Raw genomic sequence first — 18,817 nt, 5'->3', positions numbered from 1 at the left:
ATACCATGGTCAAGGTTAGGCACAACCTTAGGGGGTTAAGGTTAGGCACTGGAGGGGTAAAGATTAGACACCACCATGGGGGGTTAAGGTTCAGCACCAGAAGAGGTTTAAGGGTTAGGCACCACCAAGGGTGGTTAAGTTTAAGCCTGTGGGGGTTAAGTTTAGGCACCACCATGGAGGGTTAACATTAAGCGCTGAGGGGATTAAGTTTAGGGTTAGAGATATAATATAATCATTTAATAGCATCCACATCAAGTGCCTTTTTTAAACAGAATTAAACTCATTGGCAACAAAAAGGAGGCCTTTTATAAACAAACATCATGTGAATCGACTATATCCGGTGCCGTTACATGCGCCCTTTACATGCACCCCTTTTACATTTTATTTTACATGTTTCTACAACTGCCCCAATACACATAGCACATTTGGGCCCATATGCAATTCACTTTGTCTCCTGAGTTTTCTCCTAGGTGATATTTTCACAGCTTGTCATAAAATGTCTTTTAAGCCACCAGCAAGCAAGAAAATACTCCAAATAAATTTGATAGTACTTTTTCAACATGTTTTGAGTACTTTTTTAATTGCAAAATGCTGAAAACTTAGTTTAAAGAAAAGTTAGTTTTAAGAAAATTATCTCCTAGGAGGTAACTTAGGTGAAAAACATAATTGCATTTGGACCTTGGTGTTGTTAGCATGTATGAGGGGTTTGCAAATAACTTTAACCACTAAAGTACTGCAGTCATAAAACCCCTTAAGGACCAGACACTTTTTTTCCATTCAGACCACTGCAGCTTTAACGGTTTATTGCTCGGTCATACAACCTACCATCTAAATGAATTTTACCTCCTTTTCTTGTCCCTAATACAGCTTTCTTTTGGTGCTATTTGATTGTATGTATACTTTCCAAAATGGGGTCATTTGTGGGGTGTGTTTACTGTCCTGCCATTTTGGGGGGTGCTAAATTGTAAGCACCCCTGTAAAGCCTAAAGGTGTTCATAGGATTTTGGACCCCTTAGCGCACTTAGGCTGCAAATAAGTATCACACATGTGGTATCGCCGTATTTAGGAGAAATAGTATAATGTGTTTTGGGGTGTATTTTTACACATACCCATGCTGGGTGGGAGAAATATCTCTGTAAATTAGATTTTTTTGATTTTTTTTTACACACAATTGTCCATTTACAGAGATATTTCTCCCACCCATCATAGGTATGTGTAAAAATACACCCCAAAACATATTATACTACTTCTCCCGAGTACAGCGATACCACATATGTGGCACTTTTTTGCACCCTAACTGCGCTAAAGGGCCCAAAGTCCAATGAGTACCTTTAGGATTTCACAGGTCATTTTGAGACATTTGGTTTCAAGACTACTCCTCACGGTTTAGGGCCCCTAAAATGCCACGACAGTATAGGAACCCCACAAATGACCCCATTTTTAAAAGAAGACACCCCAAGGTATTCAGTTAGTAGTACGGCGAGTTCATAGAAGATTTTATTTTTTTGTCACAAGTTAGCGGAAAATGACACTTTGTGAAAAAAACTATAAAAATCAATTTCCGCTAACTCGTGACAAAAAATAAAATCTTCTATGAACTCACCATACTCCTAACGGAATACCTTGGTGTGTCTTCTTTCTATAATGGGGTCATTTGTGGTGTTCCTATACTGCCCTGTCATTTTAGGGGCTCTAAACCGCGAGGAGTAGTCTTGAAACCAAATGTCTCAAAATGACTGTTCAGTGGTATAAGCATCTGCAAATTTTGATGACAGGTGGTCTATGAGGGACCACATTTCTCAATATGACCTGTGAAATCCTAAAGGTACTCATTGGACTTTGGGCCCCTTAGCGCAGTTAGGGTGCAAAAAAGTGCCACACATGTGGTATTGCCGTACTCAGGAGAAGTAGTATAATGTGTTTTGTGGTGTATTTTTACATATACCCATGCTGGGTGGGAGAAATATCTCTGTAAATGACAATTTTTTGAATTTTTTACACACAATTGTCCATTTACAGAGATAATTCTCCCACCCAGCATGGGTATTTGTAAAAATACACCACATAACACATTATACTACTTCTCCTGAGTACGGCGATAGCACATGTGTGACACTTTTTTGCAGCCTAGGTGCGCTAAGGGGCCCAAAGTCCAATGAGTACCTTTAGGATTTCACAGGTCATTTTGAGAAATTTGGTTTCAAGACTACTCCTCACGGTTTAGGGCCCCTAAAATGCCAGGGCAGTATAGGAAACCCACAAATGACCCCATTTTAGAAAGAAGACACCCCAAGGTATTCAGTTAGGGGTATGGTGAGTTCATAGAAGATTGAATTTTTTGTCACAAGTTAGAGGAAAATGACACTTTGTGAAAAAAAACAATAAAAATCAATTTCCGCTAACTTGTGACAAAAAAATAAAATCTTCTATGAACTCACCATACTCCTAGCAGAATACCTTGGGGTGTCTTCTTTCTAAAATTGGGTCATTTGTGGGGTTCCTATACTGCCCTGGCATTTTAGGGGCCCTAAACCGTGAGGAGTAGTCTTGAAACCAAATGTCTCAAAATGACCTGTGAAATCCTAAAGGTACCCATTGGACGTTGGGACCCTTAGCACACCTAGGCTGCAAAAAATTGTCACACATGTGGTATCGCCGTACTCAGTAGAAATACTATAATGTGTTTTGGGGTGTATTTTTACACATACCCATGCTGGGTGGGAGAAATAGCTCTGTAAATGGACAATTGTGTGGAATTTTTTTTTTTAAAAAAGTCATTTACAGAGATATTTCTCCCACCCAACATGGGTATGTGTAAAAATACACCCCAAAACACATTATACTACTTCTCCTGAGTACGGCAATACCACATGTGTGACACTTTTTTGGCAGCCTATGTGCGCTAAGGGGCCCAACGTCCTATTCACAGGTCATTTTCAGGCATTTGGTTGTTAGACTACTCCTAACGGTTTAGGGCCCCTAAAATGCCAGAGCAGTATAGGAACCCCACAAGTGACCCCATTTTAGAAAGAAGATACCCCAAGGTATTCCGTTAGGTGTATGGTGAGTTCATAGAAGATTTTATTTTTTGTCACAAGTTAGTGGAAAATGACACTTTGTGAAAAAAAACAATAAAAATCAATTTCTGGTAACTTTTGACAAAAAATAAAATTTTCTATGAATTCATACACCTAACGGAATACCTTGGGGAGTCTTCTTTCTAAAATGGGGTCACTTGTGGGGTTTCTATACGGCCCTGGCATTTTAGGGGCCCAAAACCCAAATGCAATGACCAGCTACAGACCTGTCTCTAACCTCCCCTTTCTGGGCAAGCTAATTGAAAAAGCTGTTTACCTCCAGCTAGAAGCCAAAATCCTACAAAACAACAGTTATGACCCATTCCAGTCTGGCTTCAGGAAACACCACAGCACTGAAACTGCCCTCATCCAAATATGCAACCACCTGCTCATGGCAAGAGACAGAGGAGAGTGCTCGATCCTCATACTGCTAGACCTTTCTGCAGCCTTTGATACAGTTGACCATGACATTTTGATAAACAGGCTACAGGAATACTGCGGCATTGATGGGATAGTTCTTCAGCGGTTCCAATCCTTCTTGAGTGGCAGAACCCACAAAGTGTCTATGGGGCCCTTCCTGTCCACCCCTGTATCACTTAAGTATGGGGTGCCCCCGGGCTCAATCCTCTCTCCCCTGCTTTTCACGATTTACATGTTACCGCTTGGAAAACTAATCCAAAAACATGGCCTGACATACCACTGCTATGCAGACGACACCCAACTATATCTTTCCTTCAAGCCTGGTGTGACAGACCCAACTCTAACTATAAACGCCTGCTTACGTGAACTACAGCAATGGATGAATGACAACTGGCTGAAACTAAATGCAGACAAAACTGAAGTCCTTCTGATTGGAGGGCAGAGCATGATAACAAAACAACTTTAATTTGCAGTCTTCATCACTGGGAATAGGAGGCACAGATCTACGCAGCTCTGATCATGTGCGTAGCCTGGGAGTTCTAATTGATGGGAATTTAAACTTCAGAACTCAAATCTCTGCTGTGGTGAAATCATCCTATTTTCACCTGAAGAACATTGCAAAAATCAAGCACCTCATCCCCCCAGAAGAACTGCCAACCTTAGTCCATGCCTTCATCACATCCCGACTGGACTACTGTAATGCTCTCTACACTGGCCTTCCAAAAAAGGTCTTGTACCGCCTACAGCTGATACAGAATACTTCTGCCAGACTGCTAACCAACCAACCCCGTCACTGCCACATAACGCCAGTCCTGCACTCCCTTCACTGGCTACCTATAGAATGGAGGGTCCTATTCAAGATCGGCCTACTGACATTTAAATCCCTGAATAATCTGGGCCCTGGATACATGAAAGATATGTTGCAGCTGCGTAGCAATCCCCGCATTCTCAGATCCACAGGCTCTAATAATCTAGTCATACCCAGAGTCCACTTGGAAACTTTTGGTCCCAGAGCCTTCTGTCATGCTACCCCTACGTTTCGGAATTCCCTACCTGAACAGATCAGGACAGCTCCATCCCTGGCCGTGTTTAAATCCAGACTGAACACCCACCTGTTCAGTTTGGCATTTGCAGAATTATAACTTTTGTTGTGTGAATACTTCATCCTACTACCAATTACTGAATCTGAGAGAGCCTAAGCGCTTTGAGTCATATGGGAGAAAAGCGCTATAGAAATGTTATTGTATTGTATTATTGTAACTGTGAGGAGTAGTCTAGAAACCAAATGCCTCAAAATGACTGTTCAGGGGTATAAGCATCTGCAAATTTTGATGACAGGTGGTCTATGAGGGGCCGAATTTTGTGGAACCAGTCATAAGCAGGGTGGCCTCTTAGATGACAGGTTGTATTGGCACTGAAGTGCAGGAAGCGCAGGATGTTCTAAATCGTGACCTGGATATGGCAGCAGAGAACATGGGCATGTGATGTATTGGGTGCGTAGACCAAAAAGACCGCAATACATTCTTTTTGACTAGACCCATGTTAAGGAGAAGGCCCCAAAAAATGTTACGTTCGGAATCTTGGAGTGGCTTCCACCGTAAAGGCTGGGCATAGTAGTTTCTTGTATTGGCAGTTGCGTATTGTGTGGCATAATGGTTGGTCTCGCCACAATTAAGTCGTACCAGCAGTGATCAGAAAAAAGAATTCTGCCACTGCGGTGGGGCGGGTGAGGGTTTGGCCGGGTGATCAGAAGCCCGCAGGGGGGCAGATTAGGGCCTGATCTGATGGATAGGAGTGCTAGGGGGTGACAGGTGGTGACAGGAGGTGATTGATGGGTGTCTCAGTGGGTGATTAGAGGGGAGAATAGATGCAATCAATGCACTGGGGAGGTGATCGGGGTATCTGAGGGCGATCTGAGGGTGTGGACCGGTCATTGGGTGCCCGCAAGGGGCAGATGAGGGTCTGATCTGATGGGTATAATGGGTAGCAGTGACAGGTGGTGACGGGGTGATTGATGGGTGATTAGAGAGGAGAACAGATGTAAATAATGCACTGGGGAGGTGATCAGAGGGGTATGGGGGGCTATCTCAGGGTGTGGGCGGGTGATTGGGTGCCCGCAAGGGGCAGATTAGGGTATGATCTGATGGGTAGCAGTGACAGGTGGTGACAGGGGGTGACAGGGTGATTGATAGGTGATCAGTTGGTGATTACAAGGGAGAATATATGCAAGCAATGCACTGTCGAGTTGATCAGAGCGGGTCTGGGAGGCCATCTGAGGGTGTGGGCGGGTGATTGGTTGCCCACAAGGGACAGATTAGGGTCTGATCTGATGGGTAGCAGTGACAGGGGGTGACAGGTGGTGACAGGAGGTGATTGATGGGTGTCTCAGTGGGTGATTAGAGGGGAGAATAGATGCAATCAATGCACTGGGGAGGTGATCGGAAGGGGGTCTGAGGGGGATCTGAGGGTTTGGCTGAGTGATCAGGAGCCCACACGGGGCAAATTAGGATGATTTGATGGGTAGGTGTGCTAGGGGGTGACAGGAGGTGATTGATGGGTGTCTCAGGGTGTGAATAGAGAGGGGGAATAGGTGCAAGCAATGCACTAGCGAGGTGATCGGGGTATCTGAGGGCGATCTGAGGGTGTGGGCCGGTCATTGGGTGCCCGCAAGGGGCAGATTAGGGTCTGATCTGATGGGTATGATGGGTAGCAGTAACAGGTGGTGACGGGGTGATTGATGGGTGATTGATGGGTGAATAGAGGGGAGAACAGATGTAAATAATGCACTGGGGAGGTGATCAGAGGAGTCTGGGGGGCTATCTCAGGGTGTGGGCGGGTGATTGGGTGCCCGCAAGGGGCAGATTAGGGTCTGATCTGATGGGTAGTAGTGACAGGTGGTGACAGGGGGTGACGGGGTGATTGATAGGTGATCAGTTGGTGATTACAAGGGAGAATATATGCAAGCAATGCACTGGCGAGTTGATCAGAGCGGGTCTGGGGGGCCATCTGAGGGTGTGGACGGGTGATTGGTTGCCCGCAAGGGGCAGATTACGGTCTGATCTGATGGGTAGCAGTGACAGGTGGTGACAGGAGGTGATTGATGGGTGTCTCAGTGGGTGATTAGAGTAGAGAATAGATGCAATCAATGCACTGGGGAGGTGATTAGAAGGGGGTCTGAGGGGGATCTGAGGGTTTGGCTGAGTGATCAGGAGCCCACATTAGGCAAATTAGGATGATTTGGTGGGTAGGTGTGCTAGGGGGTGACAGGAGGTTATTGATGGGTGTCTCAGGGTGTGAATAGAGGGGGGAATAGATGCAAGCAATGCACTAGGGAGGTGATCGGGGTATCTGAGGGCGATCTGAGGGTGTGGGCCGGTCATTGGGTGCCCGCAAGGGGCAGATGAGGGTCTGATCTGATGGGTATGATGGGTAGCAGTGACAGGTGGTGACGGGGTGATTGATGGGTGATTGATGGGTGATTAGAGGGGAGAACAGATATAAATAATGCACTGGGGAGGTGATCAGAGGGGTCTGGGGCGCTATCTCAGGGTGTGGGTGGGTGATTGGGTGCCCGCAAGGGGCAGATTAGGGTCTGATCTGATGGGTAGTAGTGACAGGTGGTGACAGGGGGTGACGGGGTGATTGATAGGTGATCAGTTGGTGATTACAAGGGAGAATATATGCAAGCAATGCACTGGCGAGTTGATCAGAGCGGGTCTGGGGGGCCATCTGAGGGTGTGGGCGGGTGATTGTTTGCCTGAAAGGGGCAGATTAGGGTCTGATCTGATGGGTAGCAGTGACAACGGATGAGGGGCTGATTGATAGGTGATCAGTAGGTGATTACAAGTGAGAATATATGCAAGCAGTGCACTGGCGAGTTGATCAGAGCGGGTCTGGGGGGCTATCTGAGGGTGTGGGCGGGTGATTGGTTGCCCGCAAGGGGCAGATTAGGGTCTAATCTGATGGGTAGCAGTGACAGGTGGTGACAGGGGGTGACGGGGAGATTGATAGGTGATCAGTAGGTGATTACAAATGAGAATATATGCAAGCAGTGCACTGACGAGTTGATTTAAAAACTTAGAATTTTACAAAACTCAAAACTGTCTTAGAATTCAGTGCAAAAACTCAGAATGCTGGTCATCCCAAGCAAGCCACTGGCTAGCAAGGATACGTTTTTCAAAACTAGTCAAAAGACTACAGAGGCCTGAACTATATGGACAGAAAGGCTAGAAGAATATGGAATTAGCACTATTCCTATGACCTGGATCATTGATTAAAAATCTACTTGCAGCAGAGTATCAGTAGAGCATCATGGTAAAAAGCATCAGCAGGACATGGCTCAGGTTTAGGTTAGTTACAAGGTCAAGACAGGTAGGGCTCATGAACATAAAACAGGTAAGAATCAGAGGGTAGGATAGGTAGGATCATAACTGGTTGGAAACTCAACAATAAGCAAGCGATACAGGTACAGAAAACAGAAATCAGAAAGGAGCCTGGAGACATAAACATGCAAGGCTAATCTTTGCTCAGACACCAGTGAAATAAACCTTTCTTCTTTTAGTATTATTATTATTATGAGGTCGCCACTCTCCTGTTATATTCATCTGCCACTACCTCCCACTTGATCCCTTCCACTGAGACGTGTTCTGCCCCTTCTTCTCTGCTCTGGCCCCTGGTCAAGCAGTGGGAGGTTGTCTTTACAGAAGTCTAATGTCTAATACACACAATGAGATTTTCTGGCAGATTCACTACGACTATTTCCAGCATGTCCGATCTTATTTCCGATCGATTTTATGTTCACTTCTACGGAAAATCGATCAGAAATCAGATCGGACATGTTGGAAATAGTCAATCTGGCAGTAAATCTGCCAGAAAATCTCATCATGTGTATCAGGTATTATGCAAATCAATCAGGGTTGAGAAGATAACAGACCTTGTTTGAAGTTATAGATAAGCCGCCAGGTAATACAGTGTGAAATGAATGCCAGAATTACAATAGCAGTTAGTCATGAAAATCAGTATATTCAACTCTGATATTAATAAATATGGAAAGGACAGATCAGAACAAAAGGAATGGATCACATACACAGGCAGATGCTATAAATTTGATTGGAAGATTCATTTCTAGGTAAGATGGAAGAGATCTCATACACAGGCAGATGCAATTAAAAAGATTTGATTGACAGATGTGTGTGTAGGTCAGATAGAATAGATCACATACACAGGCAGGTGCAATTAAAGAAATTTGGTTGGTTTTATGTACACAAAATGGGAGGAGGTGACCCAATGTAGTATGGAATGGGAAAACATGGGTAATGAAACAATCTTTCCTCAGGTATAATAAATTAAATAATAATGTCAAAACAAGTAAAAATGAATTCATTTGCAATTAAAAAAAAAAGAATAACAAAAGGCCCACAATAAGTCCGTATAGAGATTGAAAGACAAGCAGCAGAAATAGAGTACAAACTTTTTATTGATCATTAAACATCACAGTATCCTGATTCTCTTTGTGAAGGATCAGATCAAATTTTTACAAAAAGATTCATGCAGTTTTATCTACACTTCCTTCTTTTGATGAATAAAATGAGGGAGCTCAGTCTGCTTTTCTATACAGATGACAAATGATTCTGAGTTACAGACAATGCAGCAATGTACAAACTGAAGGTGACTGTGATTTTATGGGAATACACCATGCGATTTTCCATCAAATAGATGGGTCGATGGATATTTTCCAACCAATCTGATTTTGATCGTTTTTCTGATCGATTTTCTGATCACTGCAATACAAATAGATCAGAAACACGATTGGAAATCAGATTGGACCTGTCAGAAATTATTTTTTTGACTCATCTATCTGACAAAATATTGCATGAAGTATTCCCAGCATTAGTGCAGTAGTGAACGTTCAATTCATCATGCTTCGTTTTGGAAAGTATTGAGTTTAAATCGATTCAGTTATTTGTTTTTCAAGTATTCATTTTTTAGTCCTGTTCTTACTTTAAAGTGCATCCTATGGCTCTACTTTCTTCCTATAGAAGCATGTTTGTAGATTTACATTCTAAATTAATGTTGACATTTTTTATTTCCTAAATCTGGGCTGTTAATGCAAACTGATTCTGACTGTGATAACACATTACAGATGGTGTTAATCTCACTGTTTTGCAATATATGGATGCATCTTTGCTCTTCAGCATACTGCAGTATATAGATTTTGTAAGTGTGTATGTAAAATCTAGATTTAAAACAGTCTGTTACCTTAACAAATGATGCTTTCAATTACTTTTATTTCAAATTCTAAACCTTTAATATTGCTATGCATCTTTGTTTAGTGCATTTATTTTCTTTGTACATTTTATTGCTTAAAGCTAGCCATGAACTTAATACTTTTGCTTGAAGATGATAGGCCAACAAGAATCTACAACTGTCCAACCATCTGCATACTAGCCTATAAAGTGGCTGGATGGTGTAATGGTTAAGGGCTCTGCCTCTGACACAGGAGACCTGGGTTCAAATCTCGGCTCTGCCTGTTCAGTTAGCCAGCACCTATTTCAGTATGGAGTTTCTTGGGCAAGTCTCCTTAACACTGCTACTGCCTACTGAGTGCACTCTAGTGGCTGCCTCGCAAGCGCTTTGAGTCAGACAGGAGAAAGGCCCTATACAAATACTGCCATTATTATAGACAGACATTGTACAGCCTGTTAGCCATGCTTCAACTGAGAAATTTGATGGGTAGTGTGCTGATGCAACTGTGAATGATATTTCACTAATCAGTGCTGGGCAGACTACCATGGTTAAAGTGGATCTAAACTCTTGCACAGCAGAGAAGATACATATACTTGCTGAGAAATCCACTGTGTGTGTATTTAGAGAGATTAGGCCTTATCAACAAGTAATTAGCATGTGTAAATTATGGCTTTCAGTTGTGGCTGAGCTGTGCCCGGGTTGTGGTGTAGTTCTGTGCTATTAAGTAAAAACTTGACGTTAACCCTTTCTGTGCTCCCAGGATACCAGGAAGTAAACACTGCATAGTTTTTATAAGATTTCTGTAAGCTGTTACCAAGGAATGTTTTTAATTTAAAAGGTTATTATGCTGTTGCTTATTTTTAAGAGCAGAGAGGAAGTTCTGAGTTGTAGATCCGCTTTAAATTGTACTCTCCTTGTGCTTGGCCAAAAAGAACACCATTTTTAAACAGATCATGCTTCTCACCAAGAAATATCTATTATTATGGGCATTTCTGCTGACCAAAATATTAGGTCTATCTGTATCCTGGGTCATCTGACACTGGCTACGTATACAGACTCCAGAAAATAAGGAGATGGAAGTTAGTTCTATATAATTTTTCCCTTTCATTTGACAATGCTTTCCAGTGGTAGGCAAGTTTGACTGCTCTGCGGGAACCAGATGTTATGTTTAAAATAAGCATAAGAAAACTCTTTTTCTTGTAACAGATAATAGTTCCTCTGTTTTCTTTTCCAGATGTGAAGTGTAAAGTGTATATATTAAAAAGTACATTTACTCTTTAAACTACTGTTGGAAAGGTATATCCATTTTGATTATTCTTGATTTTCTATAGATATAAACCTTTAAAGGATATTTGCAAACAAGTGACTGACAGTTTAGACTTACTGAATACCAATTGTCAGAGCCAACATATCCAACATTTCACGTGCCTGCTGGTCAACTTTTCACCCCTAGTTGGTGACACAGTAAAGAAGCAGATTACTATCAGGTTGATAAAAAGAGACGTGTCCATTGATCTTGCATCCCCATTCACATGTATATTTATTGAAGAGGCAACTAAGAACTATTTAAAACTTGATAGCTCAGAAGCCAAAAGGATGTTAATCCACCAGGGTATTTTTCTTGCTAGAACTTTGTTTAAATGTCACAAACCTCAAGTATAAAGCCTCATACACACTAGATAAAACATGGCTTAGATGATCAATAATAACAACCAAGCCAAAAATCTAGCATGAGTACAGAAGCGTCTAACATCTCGGACAGTGATCGACCCAGCGTATCGGCTTGGCTGAGCGTAGATCACAAGCATTGTTCTTCTCACTCACCTAATGCTAGCCTGTAGGCTAGTGACGCATCTTTACATTGACAGCACTGCACTGTCACCCAAATGATATTTGTTGTTGTTGAAATTGTTGTTGCACTGTACATTCTCCTGATGAAGTTCCATATTGGGGTGCATATTGAGGTGAAACATGTTGGGATTGCACAAAATTGTATATAATTTAACACCAGTTACTTTCCCTACCAGCTCTTGGGTCTGAACTACTGGCTGTGGGGCTGGGTGGTGCATGGTCTAGCTGTGACAGGCTACACAGTATACCTTGCCACCCATGAGTCCATCTGAGAAACCAAATAAGTGTTGGGGCACCCTGTATATGCTGGACCCTACACAAGAAATATTGGAGTTGGTCCTCAGACTGCTGTTTTAGAAAGACACCAGTATCTCAGAACACCAACATCCTGAGTATATAATCCTTATAGGCATTTGAGTGAAGGTAACTACACCCTACAATATATGGTGAGGAGAGATCAGCAAAGATCCTTGCTCTGTATGCACCCTACCCAGGTGTCTTGTGTCCTTCTGTAGAATCCTTACAACAGGACCATTGTTTATATAGTTATTTAACACAAACATATTTTAACAGACAGTGTGCATCAATAAAGTTTTAGAGAAGTTTGCTATTATAGGTCAGTAATGATAAGTGGGTAATGGTTTCCTTCATATTATTTGTCAATACAGTTGTAGTCACTGTGACAATTAAGTCATGTTATTGTTGAAATGTTTACAATACCTATTAATGAAAAATGTTTTTGGAAAAATGAAGAAAACACTTGCACTCTCTCCCTCTGTAACTGATACCAGTAGCTATCAATAAATTCATCCGTACCTAGCTAGCCTGTTTATTACACCATTGCCAGAAAAACATTGTCTTGTGTTCTGTATTTACAACAGAGATTATATTTCAACAAATCAAATCATTTATAGGATTTCCAATCTGCAACAGCAGAACAACTCATACTCATTACAAAATGCTTAATAAAATGTACTTAAAATTTTAACGATGAAGGCAATGCTTCCTAAATCTGATTTACTGTTTTGCATACATATTAAATGTAATAACTGAATATCATTTTCTAAAACATTAAAGTACTGAAATATACCATAAAAGTAATTCAACAAACTTTAGATTTATGATCAGCATGACATATTTAAAATTAACCATGCATATCTAATATTTAAAATGCTTTTTACACAGTGATATAGAAAGTTTCAGTGAGTGTAATAACGTTTTTTTTTTGGCTTGCTGTAATGTACAATAATAGTCACAGTGCTAAATAAAGTGGATGACTAAAAGTGTCTCTTCAAAAGAAATGTATGGTAAAATCCTTAAAAAAATCATAATGAAATACTGCCCTTAGAGATTTTGGAATTGATAACATGGATTGGCAAGATTCAAATGCCAAACAAAGTTTGTACATATCTCATGTAAACTAAACCCACATTAATGTTCATTGCTACAATAAGGCTATTTTTTGGAATACCACTAAACCTCTAGGGGCCTGTTTATAAATAAGTGGTGGTAAACCCTACTTTTTATTATCTAATTTTAATGATCAGACTAACATCCTTAGAAAAGAGCAAGCTTATATTTTCTGTTGGCTATTCGTGTTTTATTTGCCTACCATGATTACTTTAAGCTGGTGATCTGAATCTCGATTCACTTGAAGGGAGTTTTAACTTGCAAGTGCTAAATAAAACACACATACAACAAACCATGGCCCATTGACTTTAATTGCAGGCACAAATTGCCACTTTTGAGCAGTTTTTCAGGCGTTTTTGTCACAGAAGCTGTTCAGTAACAGCTTTACTGTAACAATACTTGTAATCTGCTACACAAAAGCGCTCCAAAAAACGCTAGGCATGGTAAAAAACATGCCTAGAAGAGCTCTGAAATCTGCTTCAAAAACATCTAGCGTTTTGCAGATCTGCTAGAGGTTTTTGGTGTGCACTGACCCTATAATTCTGTTGCAGATTTTATGTCTTTGATATGCCAAGCAGCATTCTTACTGTTGCAAATAGAAGGGTTTTTTAGTAGAAGATAAATATTATTGTTTGGTCATGTTAATGAACATATACATAAGGTAAGCAAAGCTTGCATATGGAAGAGATAAGAGAGATGGGGAAGGGCACCATCTACCGTCTTTCCCCGAATATAAGACACTGTCTTATATTCTTTTTGGGGAGGAAATGTCTACTAGGGCTTATTTTCGGGGGTGGGAGGGGCTAGACGCTGTGTGTATGGGCAGGTGCGTGGTCTCTTACCGCACCTCCCTTGTGGCTGCGTCCCCCTCCGTTCCTGGTAATTCCTCCGGTGGCGGCGGCATAGTAATCCATCTGTGAGGGCGCCCTGTGACCCTCACGCAGTACGCTAGGCCAGCTCTGCGCTGGCGCTCTCTTCCTGTCATCATGTGCGCCCGGCAGATGCGTCCCAGGCGCACACTGATTAATCAATGTGCGCCTGGGACGCATCTGCCGGGCGCACATGATGACAGGAAGAGGGCGCCAGTGCAGAGCCGGCCTAGCGTACTGCGTGAGGGTCACAGGGCGCCCTCACAGATGGATTACTATGCCGCCGCCACCGGAGGAATTACCAGGAACGGAGGGGGACGCAGCCACAAGGGAGGTGCGGTAAGAGACCACGCACCTCCCCATACACACAGCGCCCCGCCCCCAGCTAGGCCTTATTTTCGGGGTAGGCCTTATATTTCAAGCATGCTTGAAATATAAGGGAGGCCTTACTTTCGGGGTAGGTCTTACTTTAGGGGAAAGACGGTATGCAATAAAGAATTGGGAGAGTGGTTATTTCTGGAAATTCAGGTCAACCAACCAAAAGAATTAGGCAACTGGTTACAGAAGCTGTGAGTAGTAGATGTCATAAGATGGTTCACAATGTGGGGTTCACTCTCAATTTTCAAGTCATTAGTCCCAGACCTTGCGTTCCCCGGCGAAACAACTTCTGTGGTTATAGCTACATTTTTAAAAGGGGAAATATTGATTTACACATTTAAACTAGCCTTTAAGTGTTTTAGAGTCAGTAGCTAACCATTTCTACACTAAACACTGCCTGACAGTGAGTGGGATCTCTGGCAAAAAGGCTTTTTCAATAAAAGGAGTGTCCTCACCTGGCATTATGCCCAGAAAGCAAACTTAGGAGTCTAGTTGTAGTTCAGCATTAACGTGACCCTTGCATGTGTGTCTACATGAGGTAAATTACATTTTTTTTCCTCCTGAGTTTTCTCCTAGGAGATAATTTCACACCTTATCCATATAATGCCCTATAAACCACCAGTAAGCAAGAACATACTCAAAATAATTTTGACAGTACTTTACCACCTACTTTTTTAGTACTTTTTGAATTGCAGAGAGCTAAAAGGTTATTTAAAAAAGAAAATGAAAAATTATCTGCTAGGGAAAAAAACTTAGGAGAAAATGGGAATTGCATATGGGCCAATATATTTCTAAAGTTTTTCTTCTCTCTGCTTCAAAGAAAACCACTCTGCACTTTCCCATGTAGAAGGCGTAACACTGTTTTAGCTGTGAAAGAGAAACTGACCTTACAGCAATTATTATTATTTAAAGGAACATGCCCCTACTTTATCTAACAAGATTGTCAGGGAAAGGCAAATCACATGAGAACAACCTGTTTTTACATCCCCATATTTTGATTGAAGAAAAAATCATAAGCTAATTATTCAGATATATGCTATTTAAAGCCATTTAACCCTCAGTCAAAGGAAGTGGTTGCTATCTATAGTGGTTACAATATTTATACCCGTTTAAAAAATGGATATTGTGGATACTTTATCTTTTTGCTTGAGTAGTCATTGAGATACACCTGAAACTAAAATATAGCCAGTGGAGTGAAACTTGAGTCAGTGCACATGATCTATATATTCATTATTTAATTTTAACAAGATGGAAGCCTCCATATCCCTTTCATCCTGTTTGAAAGAAAAGCAAAAATAATTGCTTTATACTTACCTGTTATCACTACAGCTCACAGCATCCCATCAAATACTGTAGTTATTTTTGTTCTATTGTCTAGCAAATAGCCAAATCATGTTTTTGAGGAAAACCGCGAGTTTCTTGTTTATCTCTTTTTACCAGTTAGCTTTAATAATACATTGAAAAACAGTTGTTTCTAACTACGATCATTACTAATGTGTTTTTTAATGACATTGTGCTTGCATCATTTATCTTTTCTGTGTCAATGGTGCTCTACCAGGGTGGTCATTAATAAAATAAGCCACTCTGGGACATTTCTCCAGCTTATGTTTTATGATGTAACTATAATGCTATTAAACAGATTAAGGCAGACAGCTATTCCATGGAAACAATTTCAGAGCTGAGGCAAAGACAGATTGGGGTTGATCACTGATTTACAGAATCCTTACATAATGCAACGCTGTTGTGTCCTGCACAGTATTGGAAGACACAGGAAAACTATTAGCACCTAACAGTGAACTTTTCCTAGTTCATCAAATAAAATTAAATCAAATATTCCACTTTTCTAATACATATTTAATTAAATTCAGGACACTTTTAATAAAAAGAGACAGCATCTTAAAAAAGAGTGGTGCCTTCAATCCCCAGTGGCTTGGATTGGGTTCGATTAACATTTAGGAAGGTCAGAGAGGAAAATGCTATGTTGTTTACTCAGACAGAAGGTCAAAAGAGTGATCTAACTAAATCAATACTTTTCAGACTGTTTTAGATCTTTAAAATGAGACTTGTTTAAAAGAAAATGTTTAAAGACTAGCTTGTTAAATTTGTTCCTTGTAGAAAATCTATTTATCACTTGCAGTTAACACTTTCAGTCTGCTTTAAGACATTTTCCTTACCAGTGCTGTCATCATAAGCGATAGTAACTGTCTTCCATTTGAAAAACTGCACCAGATCAAGGATCGCTCGACTGAGAGATGAAAAGTCTGGGTATAGGCTGACATAGAAAGAATCCTTGTTATCAGAAAGCTGATGCTTCCAGTGAGTCTGGATATGTGGAACTCCAAGTGCATTGCATACAGACTGCACTGCATTTGTTGAAGAAATGTGGGAAGGTCCAAATATAGCAGCAACTCCTAATGACAGTTGGTCACAAGCTGTGAAACAAGAAAAAAAAAGAAAATACTATTTGTTTTATTTGAACAAAACATTATATACATGTTTTCTGGTTAATGTTAAGTGATGCACAAAGAACATAGCACCCTGATCAGTAATGTTAGGAAATTATATAGAAATTTCAATTCAAAGTAAAATAGAATATAAACTATAACCATGTATATGCTTTAGTCCAGCAGACACGGAATTTCTCCCACTAAGGCTGCAAATTCTGATTCCCTGGAGCAAATGAAGCTTAGATTTTTGTTTTTTTCTTATAATTGTAGACAGGTGATAATCCTACTTTAACCCTTGTAAACTGATGCAATTCTCTAGTTTAGGCATGTAGTTTGTAACTAGTAAACTTAAAAAAGATGTGGCCAGCAACACAAACAGGCTGATTTATGACTAGTCAGTGTAATGCACGCTCTTCACTTACGCCCGATTCTTCCTACTGCCGCACAATGTACTGGTAGCATGACCGCAATACTTCACTAGCGTGACCACGACTATATTAATTAACAATATGGCTGGGAACATCCGATTCGGCAAAGACCTGGGAATATTGGTTGACAATAAGAGATGCTACCGTATTCAATGAACAGATAAAGCAAATACAATTTTGGAATGCATAAAATAAGAAATAAAATCACAAGATGCTAGTATATCACTACCACTGTATAAATCCCTTGTGAGGCTATTTCTTCAATATAGGAGACACTTTTGGACACCACACAATACAAAGGACCCTGAAGTTTTAGAACAAGTACAAAGACAAGCAAAAACTAATGAAAGCTAAGACTACTACATGCATCACCCACTCCAATGCGTGACTCCAGGACTTCTCTAGAGCTACTCCTACTCTATGGAACTCTTTGAAACTGTTCGCCAGTGAACTGTTCGGGCCATCTCTATTCTTCAGCAATTAGATGTGTACTGCACAGTATAGTGTGCTGTGAGAGAGTTTGGTTCTACTTTAACACTGAAGTGTTTATACTGTAACACACAATGCAATGTTTCATGCATGCTTGCTAAACAAGATGGTAGAAGCATGAATGGTCTGCTAAAACCACACACCAATCCGCTATGTGTCTCCATGTATGCAATATGAGCACTCACAATGCTTTGCTTTTTTTTGCTAGAAGAATGTACATTTACTAAACACGTATCCTGTATTTGGTAACACACTAGTAATGACAAAGCCATGTTTAACTGGTTCTGGACCGCGGTGGTAGAAATGTACATCCTGCAGGTAGCTGCGCGGCTCTGACAGGACGTAGATTTCACCTTACCTGCCTCCTGCTGCTACTGTTGATCTTGCCGCTCTGCACCCACCACAATTCACTCGCCCTGGCATCTATAAGAAGGAAGAGCTCAGTGAGCATGTCAGGAGTCACTCTCATTGGCTCCTGATCGCGCGATCACTGTGAGTCAATCACATTGACTTACATTGATAGACAGCATCAGGAGCTAATGAAAGTGGCTCCAGATCGGCTGACAGCACTCTGCCATCATAGAGGCAGCAGAGAGAAGGGCCTGTGGTGATGGAAGAGCGTCGTGACCAGCGAGAGCAATGGGTATGTGTAGAAATTTGTCGGAAGGCACCATTTTTTGGTACCAGCAGTCTCTGGTCCTTAAGGGGCCAGAGACTGCTGGTACGCAAGTGGATAATGGTAAATTAAGTATGATTGCTTTAAATACACAGTTTTTTTGTAAGTGGGAGGAAGAACATTTGGTAAGCAAACACTAACATTGTGTATTTCTATAAAGATGCAATGCTATGTTTCTGGGGAAAATGATATACACATTTAAAAACAGAAATTTTTGATAGGAGAAAAAATATTCACTAAACACAATCATCCGTTATGTGTTTACATGTGTGTAACACACCCGAAATCAAAATAATATGTAACTGTCAAAAAGCATTGTAGATATTTTATATAAACAGAAGTATTTTGGTATATGAATGTATTTACACTAAATAAACACAGCAGCAGTGAGCTTGTTAATATTGAATCTACTAACACTGTCTTCTCCACTGTATAATATGACACTTCATCAAACATTAGACTGTAAAAGGGATGGAACCCAGTGGCTTTTTATACAGCTAAGGCAAGGTAAAGGCCAGGTGATTGT

At 41.0% G+C, this 18,817-nt stretch overlaps 1 protein-coding gene across 3 annotated transcripts in view; it reads right to left on the bottom strand.

The window, feature by feature from the left end:
• The window catches only part of GRIK2 (glutamate ionotropic receptor kainate type subunit 2), an 853,883-nt gene that overhangs the window by 476,362 nt on the left and 358,704 nt on the right, over positions 1-18,817 (bottom strand). For all 3 annotated transcript variants that reach the window (XM_068231225.1, XM_068231227.1, XM_068231226.1), the window contains one exon: positions 16,426-16,683. In XM_068231225.1, coding sequence (XP_068087326.1) covers positions 16,426-16,683 — 258 coding nt within the window. The remainder of the gene's footprint in view (positions 1-16,425; positions 16,684-18,817) is intronic.

The sequence above is a fragment of the Hyperolius riggenbachi genome, chromosome 4, assembly GCF_040937935.1.
Source record: "Hyperolius riggenbachi isolate aHypRig1 chromosome 4, aHypRig1.pri, whole genome shotgun sequence".
In the NCBI taxonomy this organism is placed as follows: Eukaryota; Metazoa; Chordata; class Amphibia; order Anura; family Hyperoliidae; genus Hyperolius; species Hyperolius riggenbachi.
This window is presented reverse-complemented; position numbering and strand designations above follow the sequence as displayed.